The 16447-nt window shown below is 47.2% G+C and overlaps 10 protein-coding genes across 10 annotated transcripts; 3 read left to right on the top strand and 7 right to left on the bottom strand.

Annotated features, from left to right (window-relative positions):
• Nucleotides 1-113: 113 nt before the first annotated feature.
• On the top strand, nucleotides 114-2791 carry F4822DRAFT_141699 (uncharacterized protein). The gene is made up of 7 exons (XM_051452862.1): nucleotides 114-868; nucleotides 985-1034; nucleotides 1096-1457; nucleotides 1511-1654; nucleotides 1706-1807; nucleotides 1859-1865; nucleotides 1930-2791. Exons 1-7 carry the CDS (start codon nucleotides 766-768, stop codon nucleotides 2179-2181), a joined length of 1020 nt encoding a protein of 339 aa, XP_051318584.1. The 5' UTR covers nucleotides 114-765; the 3' UTR covers nucleotides 2182-2791.
• A 64-nt stretch (nucleotides 2792-2855) lies between these two features.
• On the top strand, nucleotides 2856-3893 carry F4822DRAFT_426016 (NAD(P)-binding protein; the record flags this gene model as incomplete). The annotated part of the gene is made up of 3 exons (XM_051460462.1): nucleotides 2856-2888; nucleotides 2963-3379; nucleotides 3438-3893. 3 exons carry the CDS (start codon nucleotides 2856-2858, stop codon nucleotides 3891-3893), a joined length of 906 nt encoding a protein of 301 aa, XP_051318583.1.
• Nucleotides 3894-4042: 149 nt separating this feature from the next.
• F4822DRAFT_141752 (uncharacterized protein) lies at nucleotides 4043-5019 on the bottom strand. Its single transcript, XM_051452863.1, has one exon. The coding sequence runs from the start codon at nucleotides 4739-4741 to the stop codon at nucleotides 4193-4195; it is 549 nt and encodes a 182-aa protein (XP_051318582.1). The 5' UTR covers nucleotides 4742-5019; the 3' UTR covers nucleotides 4043-4192.
• Nucleotides 5020-5090: 71 nt separating this feature from the next.
• On the bottom strand, nucleotides 5091-7175 carry F4822DRAFT_141451 (uncharacterized protein). The gene has a single exon (XM_051452856.1). It carries the CDS (start codon nucleotides 7013-7015, stop codon nucleotides 5153-5155), a length of 1863 nt encoding a protein of 620 aa, XP_051318581.1. The 5' UTR covers nucleotides 7016-7175; the 3' UTR covers nucleotides 5091-5152.
• On the bottom strand, nucleotides 7176-8768 carry F4822DRAFT_141461 (P-loop containing nucleoside triphosphate hydrolase protein). The gene is made up of 3 exons (XM_051452857.1): nucleotides 8174-8768; nucleotides 7883-8093; nucleotides 7176-7828 (listed from the first exon to the last, which is right to left on the bottom strand). The coding sequence occupies exons 1-3, from the start codon at nucleotides 8436-8438 to the stop codon at nucleotides 7336-7338; spliced, it is 969 nt and encodes a 322-aa protein (XP_051318580.1). The 5' UTR covers nucleotides 8439-8768; the 3' UTR covers nucleotides 7176-7335.
• Nucleotides 7836-9376, bottom strand: F4822DRAFT_141466 (uncharacterized protein). Its single transcript, XM_051452858.1, has one exon. The coding sequence runs from the start codon at nucleotides 9258-9260 to the stop codon at nucleotides 8496-8498; it is 765 nt and encodes a 254-aa protein (XP_051318579.1). The 5' UTR covers nucleotides 9261-9376; the 3' UTR covers nucleotides 7836-8495.
• An 847-nt stretch (nucleotides 9377-10223) lies between these two features.
• Nucleotides 10224-10975, top strand: F4822DRAFT_141635 (EthD domain-containing protein). The gene has a single exon (XM_051452860.1). The coding sequence runs from the start codon at nucleotides 10392-10394 to the stop codon at nucleotides 10770-10772; it is 381 nt and encodes a 126-aa protein (XP_051318578.1). The 5' UTR covers nucleotides 10224-10391; the 3' UTR covers nucleotides 10773-10975.
• F4822DRAFT_141658 (proline-specific peptidase) lies at nucleotides 10975-12578 on the bottom strand. The gene is made up of 2 exons (XM_051452861.1): nucleotides 11496-12578; nucleotides 10975-11439 (listed from the first exon to the last, which is right to left on the bottom strand). Exons 1-2 carry the CDS (start codon nucleotides 12164-12166, stop codon nucleotides 11178-11180), a joined length of 933 nt encoding a protein of 310 aa, XP_051318577.1. The 5' UTR covers nucleotides 12167-12578; the 3' UTR covers nucleotides 10975-11177.
• Nucleotides 12579-12620: 42 nt separating this feature from the next.
• On the bottom strand, nucleotides 12621-13760 carry F4822DRAFT_426009 (nucleoside hydrolase; the record flags this gene model as incomplete). Its single annotated transcript, XM_051460461.1, has 2 exons — nucleotides 12621-13389; nucleotides 13438-13760. 2 exons carry the CDS (start codon nucleotides 13758-13760, stop codon nucleotides 12621-12623), a joined length of 1092 nt encoding a protein of 363 aa, XP_051318576.1.
• A 231-nt stretch (nucleotides 13761-13991) lies between these two features.
• On the bottom strand, nucleotides 13992-15603 carry F4822DRAFT_392261 (adenylate kinase). The gene has a single exon (XM_051457187.1). It carries the CDS (start codon nucleotides 15112-15114, stop codon nucleotides 14302-14304), a length of 813 nt encoding a protein of 270 aa, XP_051318575.1. The 5' UTR covers nucleotides 15115-15603; the 3' UTR covers nucleotides 13992-14301.
• Between the last annotated feature and the right edge of the window lie 844 nt (nucleotides 15604-16447).

Below are 16447 nucleotides of genomic sequence, written 5' to 3'. Positions count from 1 at the left end.
AGTACACAAGTAGGCAAGCATGATATATTTATATGCAGCAATTAAAATTCGACCGCGCGTTCTGACTACTTTCGCTATTTTCGTCCTGTCAGAAAAAGATCGTCATGTGCTTGGGCCTTTCTGCAACGGAGCACAAATTTTGCAATGAATAACATGGTGGAGATTGGTACGATAATCGAATGAGAAATATGAATCTTTACGGCCCCTGGGCGATGAATGAGGAGGCTCTCCATATTACACCAACCCGCGCCGCTTACTCCCTTTTCCGAGGAGTCTAAAATAGTCTGAATAACTCTATCTCAAGTTCCCACCAAGCTAACCATGATTGAAAAGAAAGCTTAAAGACGCTCTCGGACATCTTGGTGGTCCGGCAATAACAAATTTGAAGAAAATTATTCTACAGGGTCCACGAAATGCCAAGGAGTCTGGTAACTTTCCCGAGAGGTGTCTGCCTCGATCCCTGTATTCGGTCAGGATGACAGAAGGACCTTGTCAGTAAACTTCTTACCCCTACCCCCTTACATAGACCCAGGTATCTGATATGCACGGAATCATATTACGTTGGAACCCGGGGTATAGCCAATGAAAATTTCCCATGCAGTTGTGGGCGAGCCATATACTCTTTGCGGAAGTTGTCGTAAGCCGGTTAACCAATCGTATTTTTAAAAGGACTATAAGGGCTACTACCGTATGGATAGCCTTCGCCTCAGCTTTGTGTGAATACTACTCGCCTTGCTTCGAGTCTCAGCAACAACAAAATCCGTCATGGCTGACGAGACGGACTATGTCACGACGCTTTACGCGGTCTCTTGGGTGCTCGGCTCGATAATCATAATCGTTTGCACTGCGAGAATTTGCGGAAGAGCCTGTACGTCGAATCCTAAATTAAAAATTTTCTTTTGTTTTTATTCCAGAAGAGTTACGAATATAGAGTCGAAACCAATATAGTGTCTATTAATACGATCGCTAATGTATCGGAAACAGTTATTATTCACCAAGCTGGATGGGATGATTTCTTTATGGTTCTTGGGGCGGTATGTTGCAACTTTCGAGGTATAGAATTCGAAATTCTCTTGTTACTAATGAATCATCTAGCTGGCCGCAATCGTTTGTTCTTCGCTCGTTACTGTTGGTGCATCCCATGGTCTAGGCAAGCATACGAAAGACATCAAAGACCCTCACGATCTCTCCGAAGCCATCAAATACACTATTATCGCTCCCACTTTGTCTATCATTTCTTCGACATGTAGCAAAATTTCGATTATTATCTTCCTTGTACGGCTTATGGGGGTTACGGCGAAGAGATGGCAACTGTTTACCCTTTGGGGTTTATCTATTGTCATGGTCGCGTTAAACATTTTGGCGATCGTAGTTATTGTCCGCTTCTGCGATCCTCCTGCGAAACAATGGGATCCGTCTCTTCCAGGAACATGCCCAAGTATAAGCCCACAATTCCAGTAAGTTGCGACTATAATATTTTGTTGAAGAACTCCCTGTTGACTTTCCATAGGAGCGTTGCTGGTACCGTCCAAGCGGCGTATAATGCTTTCATCGACATTGTGGTAGCGATTTTCCCGACGTTAGTTATCACGAAACTCAATATTACCCGCAAGATGAAGATTGGCTTGTGTTTCTTGATGGGTGGAAGCATTTTGTAAGACATCGAATATTATTTAAATACCCGAAGTTGCTAACTGATTGGTAGTGCGGCCGTTGCTACCATCGTAAAAGTATATCTCATCGAACAAAATCTAGACAACCACGACGATATCACATTTGCCTGGGCTTCTATAACATTATGGTACACGTAAGTTTTCGCTGCCCTATTGTTGTAACGATAATATGCTAACGAATGTAGTGCTGAGGTACGAATTGATGATTAATATCGGATCCAATTGCGTTTATTCTGTATACTGACCTCATTTATAGATGGACGTCCTTACTATTGTCGGTACTGCCCCAGCACTGTGGCCTCTATTCAAGATATTCGCGAGTCGAAACGGCAGTTACGGCAGTAATTACGGACCGTACAAGAATGCCTCGGGCCACCCTGAACCGCTTGAGGGGTCAGAAGCCTTCCAGCTATCGAACTCGAAGAGTTCGAAAATTAGAGGGCCGGCTACGAGAGCCCTTCAAGAGGTGGATGATATGCGAACAAAGGTGGATGATTGTGAAGCATGATCTGCATTGGCATAAAGTATCGGGTATGGGATTTCAGGAGTAAAAAAAGGACATTAGGAGAGGGTATACGAGCACGGCGCGACGATACATATTCGCGTGCAACAAACAAGAGAATTCTAAGGTCGACATATAAGCTATGGGAAGAGCCTTTCGGAGGCAACTGCCCAAGTCTGTCTTCCTCATCCGCAGAGTATTGCCGGTAGTAATTCAACTCGTGTCTCCCTCATCGACGCCTCACGCTTGATTGAACCTAGGGCTGTTCTTCCTGTGGATAGAGTACAGCATATGCGACTTTGTGGGGATATTCAAACCACTATTAACCTTATCACTGTATTATTTAGCAGAACCTTGGTTATTTCGGTGGCTGGCTCCCGGTAGGATAGTAACATTCAAAATACTGAAGTTGAATTTCACTAATAAGACAGCCCGACCACCAATACGTTTAATCCGGGGTATGCCACACCACATATCCTAACTGTAAGAATCGCTACTCCGTAAATGATAAAATATCTATGTTGGCCAAATAAAATAAAGACTGGAATAGAGGATCTCACCGAAACCCGATGTCCTTAGCATAGCGTGTTTGAATTCCGAATTCCGAATCCCGGTGCTGATTTATATCAGCTGTAAAGCGTGTTGGCAATCAATCGTCGCTCTGAAAAAAATAATACAACATGTCGGCTATCAAGAAAGTCGTCATCTTTGGCGTAAGTAACGCTTGAGGCTTTTGAGATGGGAACCTCTAGTCCTTGTAACATGCACGTTAGCTCACTGGTGTTAGGCTGCGGGAAATTTCGGAACACCTATTACAGCTGCTCTTGTGAAAGCTGGCTTCGATGTCACTATAATAACTCGCATTAATTCTTCATCAAAATTCCCGGACGGAATCCCGGTTATTAGGACGGAATATACAGTTGAGAAATTGACTGCGGCGTTGGTAGGTCAAGATGCAGCGGTTTCCGTTATCGGCCCTGCCGGCATCTCCGTCCAAGTCGCCTTAATTGACGCTGCCGAGGCCGCGGGCGTTAAGCGCTTTATCCTTGACGAGTTCGGATGGGGTCCCGGTTTCTTGAGCCTCCCGGAATTCCACGACATTGGGGCCCAGAGGCGGGTTGCTTGGGACCGAGCGAAAGACATCTCCCAAGCTAATCCCAAATTTACTTGGACGGGAATCAGTATTGGCAATCCGATTGACTGGGTGAGGCGATTAGTCAATGCGTAATGTGGACCATCCAGGGCTGATTTAAACCCCCTAGGCGCTCAAGCGTTTCCCCACGATGGGGTTTGACCTTAAACAGCGGTCCGCGCTCATTTACGACGAGGGTTCGGAGACATTTACCGGCACTACGCTAGAAGGGATCGGACAGGCCGTCGTCGGTGTTTTAAAGCGCCCGGAAGAGACCGCGAACCGCTTTGTGAGAGTGCGATCAATCCAAGTGTCTCAAAATCAATTGCTCGAAGCTTTCCAACGAGTAACAGGACAGCCTTGGGAGGTAAAGCGCAGCAGTACAAAAGATCTCCTCGAAAGCGGAAGGAAAAAACACCAAGAAGGGGCCGGTGGTTGGATCCTAGACCTCCTTGTTTACCAGCTCTATGCGCCGGGTGAGGCGCGTTGTGTCTTGGCATCAAAAGAAGACTCAGATGCGCAACTCCTTGAAATCATAGAAGAGAATGCCGATGATATTGCTCAAATAGTAATACGCTCCGCTTGAGGTTGAGTAAAGATCGATACCGCGAAGGGGCTGCATCGTTACTAGCGATTCTAGAGACATATTGATTCCTTATTTCTCACATGAAACATGTCTAATCTAGAATCCCCAATTATCCCATTCATGTAATAGGTAGCCGCGCTGGCTTATGCTTCGTTAATTGAAATCATCTTTTCACAAGCTTAGAAAATACCTGGCTTTTAAGATCCCGCGAAAACTATTATAAATCTCCCATGTTCTGCGATCCCCATAGTCATTTTCGTCCTCCGCGAGGCGCAATTAAGTGAGTGATTCTTGTTATATCAATATTTGTTGAGGGTTCCGCAACGAGGGCATTCTATTAAACGCCGTTGCCCAGGGATGGGGTATCGGGTGTTCCACGGCGGCGACGGTGGGGTCGCACCCTGTTGGTTGCCCTGGCCTCTCTTATCCCCACTACCAGGATCCGGTTCAGCTGTGGGACCAGTAGGACCAGTAGGACCGGGGGGATAGGGAGGATAAGGAGAACAAGGACAAGGACAAGGGGGTCCTGGCGGTCCCTGAGGCCCCCGAGGTCTAGGATCACCACCAAGACAGTCACAACCACCACGACCATCACGACCGTCATGATCGACATTACCGTCAGAACTGTCACAGCCTTCGGGACCTCTGGGACCAGGAAGACCCGGCCATTCACCAGTATTAAGAGGATGGGAGGGGTCGGAAGGTATTGATGGTTGGTAGATCCTGTAGATGACAATAGCGAGAGTTCCACACCTAAGGATTAATGTGACGAATAGGGACGCGATAAACAGGAGCACGATGAATATGCGTGTGATAAGTAGGAGCGTAATAGCCTCGCCTGACGACATCGTCAAATTGCGAGTCAACTTGTGGAGCCTTGCGAGGAAAAACGAGACGGGCCAATTCAAGAAGATGCTTAGTATCTTCAAGCCTAAGCAGATCTTTGTAAACGACAGCACACTGTATTATTTGTTCCGAAAAGTGTTTTGTTGTGGAAGTAGGTAGTTGGTCTATATAGAGCGGACCGTGTCTGAGACCGCAGATAAATACCTAGGTAGGTAGTATTGGTGGCTTGATATATCTTACGTAGTTGGCTGCGCTTTTTAGTTCCTCTAACCATGCCGTGTTCGTGCCTAGGACAACACGAAATGCAGAATATACATCGCGACAATTCTGTTTTAATAACGAACGATAAAGGTTTTATGCTTTAGCATGGTCATATTTCAAGGTGTTTGCGGCTTAATATTGAGGATAGTAGTCTAAGTACTTATACGTATCCCTCCCCCTTCAGTTGCCTCGGCCTTTCGTGGCCATGATGAATTATCTAATTTTTCCATCTCACAACACATTGCCTCAAATTGCTGACGGCATACAGTTGAAGCCAAGGTAGGTGACTCGTCCAGGCTTGAGTAGCCATCCAGCGCCTGTTTAAAAATCAAACGAGCCTCGTCATACTTCTTCTGCAGGTAAAGTAAGTTAGCTAGGCTTCCAAGACTATCCATAACTGCTGACGAATGTGGTCCGTGAGCTTTGGCAAAAAATTCCACAGCCTGTCGCGCTTTTTTGGCCGCTTCTGCGTATTGTCCCAGACCCTTCAAACAGAAGGCAAAGCCGTAGGACCACAGAGCCTTGTGCTCATCCCCAAGACGCGACACCTGAAGCGACTCCTCAATATCTTCATAGAGAGATTTAGCTTTATCATATCTATCTTTGTAGCGTAATAGAGTGGCAAGGTTGAGTTTGCAATGAATTACATCACTGTGCCCGGGCTGATGATTCGCGAGAAAGCCGGCTAAAGCACTTTGATATAAATTCTCTGCTTCATCCCATTGCTCGAGTCGACGTAGGACCCCACCTAAATTGATCTTGATCCTAAGTACGTAGATATGATTTTTGTTGAGCTTCTTTTCATAGCCACTGAGTACTTGCCGATATAATACCTCGGCATCTTTGTACCTATTCTGCCTAGTGTGAATTGATGCTAAGGTTGCTAGATTATCAAGTGTATTTAGATTAGTAGGTCCTGAGCACTGAGTTAAACTCGCCCTTGCTTCTGTGATTAATTTTTCTGCTTGAGTACCATAGCCGAGCCTTTGTAGAGTAGTGGCAAGATCGATCATACCCACCAACGTATCTTGGTGAGTGTCTCCTAATACTTGCCGTAACATATTTAGCGAATCACGTCCGAGTTTCGCTGCCTCCTCAACTTTACCGGAATCTCTTAGCCCCAATGCTAAGTTTGCCCTCGTTTGAATGGTATCTGGGTGATTTAGCCCGAGATTCTCTGACCGCCACCCGAGAGCACGAGTAAGGAGCTCTATGGCTTCTTCGTTGACACTGCGCACAAGAAGAGTCAAAGCAAGATGAGCAACGCTGTCGATTGAGGCAGCCGAATCAGACCCCAACGTCTGCTCTCTAGCTTCCAAGCATTGCCGTTGAAGCCTCTCAGCATCTGCGAATTGGCCCAACCCGTGCAATGATAATGCATAGTTACCAAGACTTTCGAGCGTGTCTTTGTGCGCCTCTCCTAGCATCGACTTCCGCCCCTCCCACGCGCGGAGAGGAATTTCTGCGGCTTGAGAATGCTCCCTTTTCTTCTCTAATATGACGGCCACGTTGTTCAAGCTGCGGAGTGTTTCGGGATCGTGCTCCCCGAGACTATTCTGTAAACCGTCCAAAGACTCTTGAAGAATGAGCTGGGCGGTGGTGTATCTACCATTGTCCTGATATACCAGGGCGAATTTTGCTGCTACTCGAGACTGATCCGCCGTCAAGTAAGCAACATTCGGTTCATCGTTGCTGCTGCTTGAGAAAAATGCATCTATATGAGGGAGGAGGTGTCTACGCAAATCGTTGAGGCGATGCCATTCTATAGAATGAGCCAGTGCGACCCCAGCCGACCATCGGGCCCATTTTGCTTGGCTACATGTGAGGCGAAACTTAGCCCAGTCGTGTTGAAGTGGATGCATTGAGAATACACCGGACTTGAAATCACACTCAACCAAAGAAACGGAATCAAGTAACGCAAGCGCATCCGTATTTTCGCCATCCTCGGTTTCCGTGGTTTCCGGTAGCGACCGGATACAGTTGAAGGCCTGTCTAATGCCGACAGGGTCTTTCATTGTGCTTGGCTGTCTTGCATTCGGGATTGGCTGACAACCTTTGTGTTGAAGGAACGGGAAAAGGGGAAACGACCATAAATAGTCTACACAACCCGCCACTTTATCGATAATTCTTTGACCCCGTCCAGATGGCGCCGATTTGAATAGTTTATCCGGAATGTCTTGGAAATGGAGATACGCGTAAATTTGCAGTATCTCTAGAGCGCGATCAACAACGGGACCGTTTCGTTAAGAGATCATTGTTTCGAACGAACACTCAAAACTCGTGTAGACAGAATACCTGTATGTGTCATTCTCATGTTTTTCGGGGAGCTCAGCCATCAGCTTTTGCTTGTTTTTTTTTGGAAATATTCCCTGTAGTCTTCGAGTCGACATCGCTTATGACGAATTGGCACAGCGGCATGCGCGAGGGCCAATGGAAGGTAGCCAAGTTCTTTAGCAATATCGCTGGCTATCAACCTGTTACCCTGTGTATTTGGGTATTCGTGAACTTCCTTGAGAAATAAAGATATACCTTCTTCGGGATCCATGCTATCCAATTGATAGTTTCCTGCGGTCCCGGGAATAGCAAGGCGGTGGTTACGAGTCGTCATGAGGATGCATCCCCGGTGAGTGTTCGGGAAGTATTTCCGGATCGAGCCTTCCTTCAAGTCGACATTATCTATTATCAGCAGCCATCTGTCTTGACTCGTTGACAGATAGTCTATTCCATCATCACTAGTGGCCCTACACCCAATTTTCTCAGCGATGGCAGCAAAGTCCCTCTCAATGGTCACAGAGGTGCTGGCGTCTACTTCAAACACCCCTAAGAATCTTTTAATTGTTAGTAACTATATCAGTGTCCTGTACATGGTCCGTTTCCCATACTTATCTCGATGAAGCTCTGCAAATCGGAGACACACTTGAGTCTTCCCAGCACCACCTATACCATACACGACGAAACATTTCTGTATTGTATCGCCTTTTTCTCTAATTAGGCTATGCTCGATTGCATTAAGGCAATGGTCCCTACCAACAAAATTAACCCAAGCTTTATGTCGGACAAGATAGAGAGGCTTTTGCAGAGTCTGGTTGGCGGCTGATGATAATTAACGCCCGTATGGCCATGGGATTGATCACAAAAGCAATAGGTTAATTCTTTCAAAAAGGACGACTTACAGTCAATAGGTTCTGCTGGTGGCCTGTCTTGTGGAGTGAATTGTTCTAACACGGCCTTCGTAGCAGCAGCAGCGGTCCCAGCGGCGTAATCCTGCCACTGTTTGTGCTTGTGTGAGTCGGCATAGCCACAGACACCTTTAATAACAATTCCAGCAAAGCTTTGGAATATGCCAGCCGACTCCATCTCAAAAGCGATAGCACCGACGGGCTGGGAAATTCGGTCACGGTTACTGGCGCACTTAATGACCATGTCACCACATGCCATCACGCCAAAATGAAGCTCTGGGACCCTCTCTTCACTTCCATTGGTGTGGTTCACCCGTTATCTCCTCTTTGATAATCCCCTATGCACTTGAAGTGCCTCATCACATCCCAGTTCGGTACATGACGCGTTGCGCGCTTCCGAGCACGTTTGGTCCCCTTGTGAAGCGCACATAGGACACTCTAGGTCCCCCTGTTGGAACCCGCGATGTTTGTGGCGATAATTTGGTAAGAAGAGGACATCGGAGTCAATGCCAGGATATGAGTATATACCTTTGGTATCCCTTTGTCGTACATTCTCTAGATGCTGGGTCCAATGGTCTTCAAGCCGCTGACGTGGTTCCCCACCTTGAAGCGTCTCCGCAAAACAGGTAATGTGAGGACCTGATTTCATGTGTTCCCCTGTATCTATTATCTCAGGACCGTCGGAGTAGCTGAGCGCAAAGTCGTATTGCATAATCTTGTGGCTTATGATTACGTCACCAAATAGGATGTCCTGTGATGATTTATTGTTTCTTGGAGTTCCACCACATATTCCAACCAATAGCGCAAGCCTAATTCTCGGGAAACTCGTTTGGACGTAAGCTGCAGCCGTGGCAGCAGCCTCTTTGCCTATATGTGGTAGTTGAACAAGGACAACATTATGATTTCCAATTAAACCGGTAATGTATTCGTTCCAGTCCCCTCTGGCTTTCCCGTATTCTCTGCCATCGTCAGACCATATCCGATCGCAGACAAGCCGAACAGCATCAAGCTCTCGTCTCAAAGCACAGAAAATGGCCACCTCGAATCCATCGCGGGTCTCTGGAGGTGATCTCCAATCCATTGTGCAACTAGAGTGGGGTTATGGGACGCAACGGAGTGACTTGTCCAATACGGGTCGTCCCCGTTCGTGGGACCTAGTTCAAGTTAGATAAAAATATAGCAAAAACGTTCGAATGAATTACCATCAAAACTCCTGGAAAGGCCATGGCAACAGTTTATCTAGGCGTGAGGACCCCGATACTGCCTTGTCAGATAAATATCGAAATCCCTCATATTGCAGAGGCAGCAGATGGAGTTTCTGCCCATATCTGTCTTTTGGTAGTTGGGTAGAACAGAAGATAATTTTTGGGCTCTAAGAGGTAGGCTGCGCGCTGCACATAGAATGTCAAGCCATCATTGCAGATATAATCTTGCACCTTAAGTCAAATACTACCCAAGTAGTAACCCCATCTTACACGACGATACGCTTCTTGCATCGGTAAAACACCAACCAGGAATCCGCTTCGTAGTGCCTCCATTTAGAGAAGCCCAAGCTTGAATGGCTGTGCACGTCATTGGGGTAATAGGGGCGCAATGGGCGGGAGGCTCAATCGTTGATAAAAGCGAACCGCTAGTCGCGATTGTAAAGTCGTTCGAAGAGCGAGAAGGCTGGAAGGTTAATAGGGGATTGAATGAGTGCTGTGTTTTTGCCGGGGTACAACACCCTACATGGCAGAATAGCGTCAGACCAAGTGCCGACCGTATGGCGTATACTGTGAGATACTGTGCTACTAAGACACTCTTATTTGGACAGTAAGAGTCCGTACTATCAACACTTGTCGCACGGTCGGCACTTAGTCTGACGCTATTCTGCATGGATGTTTTCAGCCCCGAAGAGAGCCAATTAAAGTCATTTTCTGTGACTCAGGTAGGTCTCAAGCCATGCCCATGGATCTCGAACCCTCTGAAATCAACTAGAATCCTCTAGAAATAGCTACAGCTTTCTGGGGATAACTAGAGAAATCTTATTCTCTGTGAGTCGCATGTAGTCGTTATTTGAGTCGCTGCATATATAAAGACGAGCATTTCGCCTCTGAAACAGGTAAGTAAAGCAGCAAGACAACCTCAATTGACGCTTATTACAATATCTCCTAATCGCCGATCGCAATCTTGACCTTCACAATCATCAAATACCATTCTGCATTTTTCGAAAATGACTTACCAAACCCTTATCATCGGTCATCGCCTCCCCGGAGTTACTCCCTCGGAGTTCAAACGCCGCTACGAAAGGCACATGGCCCACATCCGAGAGATGGCGGGGGTACATTTCCCGCTGTTACACAGGAGGCGATACATCCAGCGCGCCGACGGAGAAAATGCCACCGTTATCGTGGGGCCGCAGGCAGATTTCGATTACGACGTTCTAGCCGAAATGGTGTTCGAGAACGAGGACGCGGCTAAGAAGTTCTACGGAATCCTTGGCGAGGAGGAAAATGCGAAGTGGATCGAGCAGGACGAGAGCGGGTTTTTCGACAGGAACCGGGTCAGACTAGTTGTGCTTGGGGAGGTGGAGGTCACCGAGCGAAAGGCGTGATTTTGGAGGGATATTGTGATGTGCGACGTGGTAAAGTAGAGAAGATGGGCGTTGGGATTGGTTATTTCGACTGTGCGAGAACAATGTGCTAACATTTGCTTTTAGGATGCGTTGCCAAGCATCGCTCCGGTGGTTTCGATTGAGGCGTCTGGCTTTTTTTTATTACAGATAAACCATGCGGATGACAGAAAATAAGAAAAAAAATTGGGGGTATGTTCTTGTTCTTCCATCGAAGTGATCGTAAATGAGGCGTCCCATCTTGAGAAGCCGAAATACATTGCACTTCGAAATGAGCAACCGGCGTAGATGCTAACACTTATACATAGGATACACGAACCTCTCATTTTAGAACCGCTTGGTGTATTCTTGGTACGTACTTATCGCTCATGCAGGCTCGTTACCCATCTACACAGTGCCCGAGAGGAAACTCCCACAGAGCTGAATAAACCGGTCTCGTTGCTCCCAATGCGACATGTGGCTGGCGCCTTCAATCGTTACCCATTTGACCTTAGGAATTACCCAGAACCACGGTTCGAAACACAAATCCTTTACTTCATCGTGACTCCCATTGATGAGTAGCGTTGGTACTTGGATATTATGGCCTTGTTTATACCCTTCCCAACCTTTGAAAGCGGTACCCTCAATTATGAATTCCGATGGACCTTGCCTGTGTCGCGTAGTAAGCATGGTGAATTATACTGAGCTCACTAGGAAACCACTTACATTGTAAGGTACGAAGTTGGGTCATCTTTCAGGTGTTTGAAGGCTGTCTGCACTGGCTCTGGCATAGGGTCAATGCGACAGACATGTTTCTTGTTAAACACGATCGCCGCCTCTTGAAACTTGTCGCTCTCATGATCGCCTTTCCTGTCGCATTCCTCTAAAGTTTCGCGGACCTCTTGAGGTAGTCCAGCGAGTAGTTCTTTGCAACCTTTGAGGTAGAGAGGAATGCTGGCTGGGGAACTGACCAGTACTAGCTTCTTCAACCCCCGAGGCTGGCGGGAAGCGTATGTACTACCTAACATACCACCCCAACTTTGGCCGGCAACGTAAAATCCTTTTTCGCGGAGCTTCAGGTGATCCACGAGATTGTCGAGTTCTTTCACGAAAAGGTCAAATGTCCAGAAGGTATCGTCACCCTTCTTCTCTTGAAGATGCGTCGACTTGCCACATCCTATTTGATCATAGAATATAACGGTGATCCCATATTTGTCATGAAGATCGGCCAGTGGCGTCAAGTATTCGTGGCCGCCCCCTGGACCTCCATGTAGTGTAATAAGAGGTATGGATCCGGAGTCAAGACTACCAACTATCTTGTACCATGTTTTACACGGCTTGCCGGCGCCAGGGACATCGTAAGCGACTTCGCCTTCTATAATATTATGTGCTGCCATTTCTGATCGGGGTACGAAATTTGCTGAAGAAATGACCAGTTTTCAAGATCGACACACGTGCGTGAAGGAAGCGAGGTGAACTCGAAGGTAATAACTGGGTATAAACATTCAAGAAGATACTGGCACGGCCGAGTTACATCCGAGGCAGGAAATAACATTTCCATCTATCTCCGTCTTTATCAAGTAAGATCCGACTTCGCGCGGGGAATCATTGAAGAGCAAGGAAGGTGATGTGCTGTGCCACATCGAAATATGCATACAATTGATGGTGCGTATGATCCTGCGAGCTGAATATGTTGGCATTCGCTAAGCTCGCTGTGTTCAATATGGCAGGTTTTCTTATGCTGTTGGTACAATTTTTAATTTGACCTAGGCCAACTGCTCGCGACCAACGTAGTGGGGCCGTCCTTATTTTTCCAAGCCAATTCAGCTTCGAAGAGAGACGTTCAATGCGTTATGTGAATCTTAGCAGGTCCCGTGATGCTGGAGGAGGGTAACTCTTATTCGAAGGATCGTGAGCGAAGAATCGAGTTAACACCGACGCAACGCTGGTATTTGCCACCCCATCCGCGAGTTTCAACCAATGTTGATTAGAGACAGCGGAATCATTCACCCAAGTATTCGAGCCGTTAGCCAAGGCTTTGTTGTAACCAATTTCATTTGCGTAAGAAAGGAGCCCCCCAACCCCTAACTCTGGCGAACCCTCAAGTCCCAGTATGCCGTATAGCGTGGTGACTGGATCCCAGGATTCGCGAATGGTGCTACATCGGCCTACGTACCATTGGTAGGCCGCGAGTATGGGAGATTCGGGCGGTGCGTAATTTCCTAGCCCTTCGCCTGAAAAGATGTTACCGCCAAGCTCAGCGCCGGAATAGGTGATAGGTATGTTTCGCGGCCAATTATTTACGACGTGATACGTCGCCGCGGGGTCAGAACCACCAAAATTGAACTCCCAACCGGAGGGGTATTGTCCACCCATTACGACCAACTCTTTGACCTTGGCGGATATGAGATCCGGGCCCGCAAGAGACGTGACATCATCAGGGGGGCTGTCCAATAGAGCAGCAAGATTAGTTAAAAAGCCTACCGAGATCAATGTTATACTTTGATCCTCCGACGATGATAGAACCGAGCGATACAATTCCACCGGACTCGGTGTCGAGGAAGTAATATTCAGGGCGCGGGGCCAGTTGTAAGCTACCTTAGCAGCGTATTCACCTAAACTACTCAATTATTAGCCGATGTTAATCGACGAGCGACACACAACATACACAAAACCTTGGGTATCGAAAAATGTATCGTCGGTTAACGGGCGGATAGTCGCGATCGGAATATTCCCATTTCCAAAATACGTATTTATAGCACTAACAGTTAATGCGCCATATGATGAATTTGTATTGACAGCAACTCCGCGCAAGTCCGCGAGTCCATAGTTATGCAGCACGTTAGCCACGGCTAGAGCACCGACATCATCAACATCGGAGAAGATGTCGGTGTCAATCACTATGGGCTTCCCGCGATGGCTCACGGCGCTACTGACAGCGACGGATAGGTGAAAGCCCCATAGGATGAGATTCAGTCGGCCGGAATACATGGTGAAGATGAGAAGGAACGATATCAAACGGAAGGCAAGAGAGGGGTATCTCCACCATATAATGTCAATCTCCGACTTCGACGGATCCGACCGGGCCCGAAACCCTTTGTTCCCCAATCTTAGGTAGGTTTACTAGATCATGGTGTTCATGGCCTTTTCATGATGCAAAAATGGCAGCGCTTATAATTACTAATTCTATTGTGTATGCCAATCACAATGTAAGGCGCAGGATTTAGATGACACATTTCGGTATTTAGTATTGTATTCAATTCAGTCTCAAATTAAAAACCGAATTTGTAAATATGTTGAATCACTGGAGTTTATACGATCTGCTCTAATAAACACTGCTTTATCGCGTTGAGCATATACAGAATCCGAGAGCCAGCAGGTTGGCCGCCCGTATTCTCAAGCCCCCTAAACTCCGACAAGTCTCAAGACACCACATACTCAAAACATTCAACATGATATACAATCAATTCAACTCGCTCAGCCGGCCATCAACTCCAGCTTGGCGCTTTGCGAATCATCCATCGTAGAAAGCTCATAAAAAGCGTCGTTCAAATTCCTGATACAGTTTCGGACTGATCTCATCACTGCTCATGCCGTGGACCTCCCATAGGACGCCCTTCTTCGCGTAGTGTTCTAGTAAAGGCTCGCTTGTCTCCTGGAATTTCCGGAAACGCGCCTTATATACCTCCTCGCTATCATCCGCTCGTTGCACAAGCGGTTCGCCCGTAATATCGTCAAAACCGGGTACCTTCGGCGCATTAAATGTGGTGTTGTAGACCCGACCGGAGGGTTCGTGGACCCATCGCGATGAGATGCGCTTCATGATGACATCAAGCGGCGTCTGTATGGAGACCGCCCAATTGATCGGTACGATATCATCCAGCTTTTCAGCTTGTGGCGCAGTACGAGGGAAGCCATCCAGTAGGAAGGAAGCAGCAGGGTCCTCAGTTGCTTGTGGGGACAAACGCGCTCCTGCAAGAGGATCTGCCTCCAGGGCCCCGAAAGTATCCGCCGCACCTTCTAACGGAATATCATCTCCTATCGTAGCCGACGACGACGCAAGTGTCATAACACTCGGTCGTCCGCCGAAGAGCCAACCGCGCCTACCCAACTCATTTGTAATCAACCTAAGTATTAAATCGTCGGATACAAGGCCACCGGTCTTCATCGTCTTCTCGACCTTAATGCCGAGGGGTGTGCGATTCTTGACATTTTGTCGGAGCAAGTCGCCGGAGGAGATGGCGGATAACTGGGAGAAGCGCGCGAGGAGTCGCTCGGACTGTGTGCCCTTGCCAACTCCTGGCGCGCCGACGAGGATTACGCGGGCCGCTCGGCGGAGTCTCATAGTACGCAGGGAAGATACGGGAGGAAGTCGAAAAAAGTGGGATGCGAAAGACGACCGTTATCCCTTGAGAACGGACTGCGGGATATCTCGGACGTTCCGGATAATGTGGTGGTGTAACACGGATATTTGAGGGCGAGATTTTAGATTGCGACGGTCTTGTGCGATAATGCAGGATTGGTTCGATACAGAATACTCCTTGATGCGCAGGTGGTAGTGGGCGCGCGGCGACTATCTAAAAAACCCGAGAGGGGAGAAAAGACGATGTATATCAACAAGGATCCATTGTGCTGAAAAGAAACGACAAGTATATATATAATACGGATCTAATAAGAGAATTGTTCGTTAATTTAACTCGTCAGACAAGAAGGACGAATCAATCCTCTAGTACAAAGTTAAACAAATAAGAAATAAGTTTAAAAGTGAGTCCTCGCAACTCGAAGGATGAATGTACGGGAATGTATGGGCTGATAATGATAGGGTCTTTGATGGGGACCCTGCCAATTGCGCGGGGAAGAGTTTCTTATGCAGAGAAAGATCAGCCAACCAAGTTTCTTGGAAACTCATCAAAAAGCTTGTCACACAATCTTAGCGTGATCTTTCTTGTTGAGTTGGCTAGATTACCCGAAGACCGGACTTTCCCCCCAGTCCAGTCCCGCAAGTCCCACGGGAAGCTCGGACCAAAATCAACTCGGTTAGGGATACCTGGCTTATCTAAGTACCTGTAACTAAGTACTCAAGTACCCATATACTTACGCACGTGTGTAAGTTCCCAATAGGACGGCTCAGTTTAAATAGCACACGAACAGTTGCTTATAATAGAAACTCCGACTAATAAGGGTTGATGTCCTGCCATTCGAATATTTCGGTGATTTCAAGTGCATGTATCCCTTGCTCATAGAAGGTATACGTTGTAAATGCGTTGAAGTGCCTTTGCATTAGGTAGTGATACTAGTCTCAGGCGTTTCATGCAGACGACTAGTAACCATGCAAGTTAGCCCAGTTCTATGTGTATTTGCCTTCTGTCATGTTTTAGTGCGTCGAGGTCTTCCCGTAAAACTCAATGGCGCCGCTACCAGATCAATGAATAAGTCTATTAGAAGATATTCACATGTCTAGACTTCTTATAAGGCTGTTTCCCCGCATATTCGGATACAACCGCACTGGAGTTCGAAGGCATTCAATTATGTCCCGATTTATCCCGGTACATGTGAAACCAGGTCACTACGGCTCTCAAGACCAGGTTGGTGGGATACATATGGTTAGGCAAGATCTGGTTGAACCTGTGAAACCCATCTATCCGGTAATTGCTTTCGACGACATAACAAATGCAAAC

This window comes from Hypoxylon trugodes (genome assembly GCF_022578975.1).
Source record: "Hypoxylon trugodes strain CBS 135444 unplaced genomic scaffold F4822scaffold_2, whole genome shotgun sequence".
Lineage (NCBI taxonomy): Eukaryota > Fungi > Ascomycota > Sordariomycetes > Xylariales > Hypoxylaceae > Hypoxylon > Hypoxylon trugodes.
This window is presented reverse-complemented; position numbering and strand designations above follow the sequence as displayed.